Here is a 5,423-nt window from a genome sequence, read left to right as displayed (position 1 = left end):
AACTAATGGGTATCTCCTCAGTTTCCAGTTTCTTATCACCGGAAAATATCTATAAATATCTATAAAATATCCATAAAAATATCTATAAATATCTTTATACATAGAAGTCCTTTTCCTTTTTGTTCTTTATCTATTCTGGAATACAGACTTGGTAGTAACATCATTGGTCAAAAGGTGGGCATGGTTTGATGGCCCTTGATTTTTCTAAGCGTTGTAAGAGATAGGCTCTATAGTACTAGGTAACCTATAAGGAACTATTCAGAGTCAGGGCTGTTGTCCCATTGTTAAAATATCGAATATCACTCTCTTTTATAATGGTGCTTTGAAGAGAATGTTGACATCAACTTTGTTCCAAAAAGCCATTATAGCCATATGAACTCAAAGAACTCAAAGTTTTAAATAATTGTGGTAATGTCGAAGTCTGAATACATGAATTAAAAACAAAGTTTCTACTATGAAAATACTTTCTAGATGACCCAGTCACATTGTGGCATAGTGATTGGAGAGTTGATGCTGGAGACAGTAAGATCTGGTTTCTAGTCATACTTTTTTTTTAGGTTTTTACAAGGCAAATGGGGTTAAGTTGCTTGCCCGAGGCCTCACAGCTAGGTAATTATTAAGTGTCTGAGGTCGAATTTGAATTCAGGTACTTCTGACTCTGGGGCCAGTGCACTATCTACTGTGTCATCTAGACACCCCCCAATCATAGTTATGACTTGCACTAATTGGGAGAACCTGGGCAAGTGTTTTGACTTTTTGGTGCCTCAGGCAACTCTCTAAGATTATAATTAGCAGAAATTTTGGTGATATGTATTGATGGAAAGACTTTTTTAATTGATTGGTATTAATCAATACTAATAAAATTGTAGGTTTATTTTTTAAAAGTTAGTCATATAAAAGCAGGCTATTGTCATTAATTTACTCTCCTTTTCTCCCCAGTAGTTTTGAAAGACTCACTGAATGGAAGGGTTCAATCAAACCAAAGTGACTGAATTTGTATTTTTGGGCCTCACTGATAATTGGATATTGGAGATATTATTTTTGGCGATATTTTCAGCCACCTATGTGCTGACTGTTTTTGGGAACCTTCTCATAGTCGTCACCATTGTGTTTACACCACGTCTCCATACTCCTATGTACTTCTTCCTCAGTAACTTGTCCTTCATTGACATTTGTCATTCATCTGTCACAGTCCCCAAGATGTTGGAGGGCTTTCTATTGGAGAGAAAGACTGTCTCTTTTGATGCATGCATTGCTCAACTTTTCTTCCTTCACCTCTTTGCCTGTGCAGAGATTTTTCTGCTGACTATCATGGCCTATGACCGTTATGTGGCGATCTGCACCCCTTTACACTACACCACAGTGATGAACATGAAGGTGTGTGTGCAGCTTGTTTTTGCCCTTTGGTTGGGAGGCACTATTCACTCCCTTGTGCAAACCTTTCTGACTACCCGCCTGCCTTACTGTGGCCCCAACATCATTGATAGTTACTTCTGTGATGTACCATCTGTCATAAAGCTGGCATGTACAGATACGTACTTTACGGGGGCACTTATTGTATCCAACAGTGGAACTATCTCCCTTGTTAGCTTTCTGGCTCTAGTGACTTCCTATACAGTTATCCTGGTATCTCTCCGAAAGCAGTCAGCTGAAGGACGCCGGAAGGCACTCTCCACCTGTACAGCTCACTTCATTGTTGTGGTCTTCTTATTTGGACCCTGCATCTTCATCTACACTCGGCCAGATACTAGCTTCTCTGTTGACAAGGTGGTGGCTGTGTTCTACACAGTCATTACCCCTTTGTTGAATCCTCTCATCTATACTTTGAGAAATGAGGAAGTGAAGAGCTCCATGAAACAGCTCAGACAGCGCCAAGTCTTTTTCACAAAAGCATTTACATAAAGAGATTGGAGAGGTAGTAAGAAATGGAAAAAAATGTATCATTAATGAGATAATAAAATACAGGAAAAGGAAATTTGGAGTTAGGAGTGGAGGGAGGCTCCATGCCTAAAAGAAGAGGAAATTTTTTTGTTAATTACAAATTGGGGCAGGTGGCAAGAGGGAGAATTTAGAAAAACTGAAGTTGTAGTTTGATGGGAAAAAATCTATTAAATTAGAAGTGAACCAGTCTGGGTGCAAATCTCACCTCTGTTGCTAACTACTTGTGTGAACCTGGGTTTATCTTTTAATTTTTCTGAATTTCAGTTTCCTCAGATGTAAAATATGGAGGTTTAATTAATTGACTGCTAAAGTTCTTTCTTGGGCAGATAGGTGGTGTAGAGGATAGAGTGCTGGGTTTGGAATTAGGAAGACTCATCTTTGTCAGTTCCAACTTGGTTTCAGATATTACTTGTGTGACCCTGGGTAAGTTCCTCATCTATAAAATAAGTTGGAGAAGGAAATAGGAAAACACTCTTAATATATCTGCCAAGAAAACTTTAAATGGGGTCATGAAGATTAGGACATGACTGAAGAATAATTAACAACAAAAAAAATTTTTCCTATCTTTAAAGAATTTGTGTCTGACTATTGGAAAGTGTAATTGTAGCAACTGGTAAAATTTGGAGATAGGACTTAAATCCACTAACAACTTTTCAAAATGGGTATAGATGCTAAGTAGTCATTATTTTGAAAGATTATAGGATCATAGATATAAATTTGGAGGGTACTTCTAGTCCCTAGTACATCTGTACAATCCCCACATTTTATAAAAGAGAAACTGAGACCCAGAATATTTAGGTCATTTCCTTGAGGATATACAAGCAGTAAAAACAAGATCAGGTTCCTAGACTCCAAATTCAACCCACTTTCCACTCTAAAGTTTAATCATTAAGAAGTTAATAAATATTTGTTGAATGAATGAATGGACAACACCTTGTTAAAAGTTCTGAAGAACCAAAGCAAAGCAAATATAGTTGCTTTTTTCAAGAAGCTTATATTACATTGTGGGATATACAAAGGGTGTGTGTATGTTGTTTGTGTGTGTGTGTGTGTGTGTGTGTGTGTGTGTGTGTGTACAGATACACATACATATATATGTTTATGCTATGTATATAGCTATATATTTGATCAGTTATTTCCACTTGTGTTCAATTCTATTTGGCTTTCTTGGCAAAGATATTTGTGAGGTTTGCTATTTCCTTTTCCAGCTCATTTTACAAATGAAAAAACTGAGGCAAACAGGATTAAGTGACTTAACCAGGGTCACATAGCTATTGTCTGAGGACAAATTAAACTAACAAAGATGATGATGGTGTGTGTGTGTGTGTGTGTGTGTGTGTGTGTGTGTGTGTGTATACATATACATCTAAAGCAGATGCATGATAACTTTAGAGGAGAATGGATAAGCAACTGAAAGAGCTGGGAGAGGCTTCCTGCAGGAAATAGAACTCGAAGTCTTGAAAGAAACCAGAGAATTCCAAGAGATAAAGATGAAAGAGAGCATTCTGAGCATGTTCACTGTTAGAGTAGATATGGATATGAGAAAAGTGTTGTGTGTGAGAAATGGCAAATAGGTTAGTATTGATGGACAATAGAATTCATGGAGGGGGACTAACATAAGAAAATTTTACAGATAGAAAGGTGTCAGGTTTTAAATACCAAACAGATTCAAAATTTAATATTATGTAAAAGGGAACTAGTTGGGTTTGCTGAATAGGGAGTAGGGGATGAAGTGTTCAGTTCTTTACTTTAGGAAGGTCATACTGATAGATGGGCAGAGAATGTATTCAAGAGGAAAGAAACTTGATGCATGAAGACCAATTAAAATAGTAATGTTAAATTGTTCACAGAAGAAGTGATGATGAGGACCTGGACTTTGTTTGTTGTGTAAGTAGAGGAGGGTAATATAAAAATATGTTGTGAGGAAAAAAAGTTCATCAGCAGATTAGATATGTAGGGTGTCAATGGCATCAGGCTTGTATATCTGGATGATTGGAAGGATGAGTGGTTCTCTTAACAGCAAGAGGGAAGTTTGGAAAAAGTGTGTTTATTAAGAGAGGTCAAAGATAATGAGTTTTGTTTGGGATTTATTGAATTTGAGATGCCTGTCAGCTAGTTTGAAATGTTCAATAGGTAATTTGTGATGTATGGTTGTAACACAGGCAAGAGATTAGACCTGGATGTATCAATCATTAAATCATCTGCTTTGAGTTTTGAATCCATGGGAATTAATCAGATTGCCAAATGAAAAATTATAGAGGAAATAAAAGAGAATTCAGGACAGAAACAATTAATGGCCATGTCATGAAGATCCAGCAAAGGAAATTTGGATGAAGCAATCTGAGAGTTAGGCGAAGAAACCAAGATAAGAATAGTGTCATTGAAATTCATAGACAGTTAAGAGAATTATGTACCTCAACAGAGGTTAAGAAGCATGAGGATGAAGAAGAAACAATTAGATCTTTTTTACAGGCATGGAAACTGAGGTATAGAGTAGTTGAATATGTTTGTTTAAGGTTATACAGCCAGCATGCAGCAGATCTTGGGGTATAAATGAAGTGGAAGTATGAGTATTTCATGACCTCATTAAAGTCTGTTTTTTAAAATGGATCTTAAGAAATAGTTATATAATCTTTGTGAGAATTCTACCCTTCCAAGGTTCTTAGAGGATCTTCAATAAATATCAATTTGTTTTGAAGGGTTGTTGTAGTGAAAATAGAGCACTGTTTCTGGACTGACTTAGGATGTCATTGGTAACTTTAAAGACAGTGATGATGTCAGTTGAGTGATGAATCTGGGACATATATTGTAGAGGGATTTTAGGAAAGAGTGAGAGGAGGGAAAGTGGAGTTACCAAATTGATAGCTTTTTTAGAGTTTATCTGAGAAATGGGAGGAGAGATATAGGAGAATAGCTAATGGTAATAGTAAGATCTAGTGAGACAATTTTTTTGGATGGGATACTGGGATACAGAATCCTGGATATGTTTGTAGGTAGGAAAGAAGGAACCACTGCCATTAGATATGGATAATCAATAAACAGATATAATTACACCCTTTACTTTACCATTGCTCACAACTGTTTATACTTCCATGTTCATCAACTCTCAATAATAGTATTGGGTTGTGAGGGATAGTGGAGTCAGGATGATAAAATAAAATGTATAAGGGAATTTCATAGTTCCTGAACAAGGAAGTAGAACACCTGTAGATGATGTGAAGATCAAGGATATAACCATTCTCAGGTATTGTTGTGTTGGAGATGTTGAACAGAGTGATGAACAGGGAGGTAAGCTTGTTTGAAGAAATGTCAATATTTCTGTTGATGTTCTAGCATATGACAGTAGGAGTTAGAGTAGAAAGAGAGACTGCAAAGGCACCAGTCACAGAAAGGGGGGAGAATGTCCTGTGGTCAGTATATAAATGTTATTAGGATCTAGATTTGATGACAAATTTGTATAGGATGAATCTCAGAGGAGAGAG

At 36.6% G+C, this 5,423-nt stretch overlaps 1 protein-coding gene across 1 annotated transcript; it reads left to right on the top strand.

The window, feature by feature from the left end:
- The first annotated feature begins 960 nt into the window (after positions 1-960).
- LOC141520131 (olfactory receptor 4E2) lies at positions 961-1,902 on the top strand. Its single transcript, XM_074231960.1, has one exon. It carries the CDS (start codon positions 961-963, stop codon positions 1,900-1,902), a length of 942 nt encoding a protein of 313 aa, XP_074088061.1.
- The last annotated feature ends 3,521 nt before the right edge of the window (positions 1,903-5,423 follow it).

Source organism: Macrotis lagotis, chromosome 4 (genome assembly GCF_037893015.1).
Source record: "Macrotis lagotis isolate mMagLag1 chromosome 4, bilby.v1.9.chrom.fasta, whole genome shotgun sequence".
Classification (NCBI taxonomy): domain Eukaryota; kingdom Metazoa; phylum Chordata; class Mammalia; order Peramelemorphia; family Peramelidae; genus Macrotis; species Macrotis lagotis.
Note: the sequence above shows the minus strand (reverse complement) of the source record. Positions and strands in the feature narration are given on the sequence as shown.

Coding starts and splice junctions, on each gene's coding strand:
- LOC141520131 (XM_074231960.1), top strand. CDS start 961: ATGGAAGGGTTCAATCAAACCAAAGTGACTGAATTTGTATTTTTGGGC.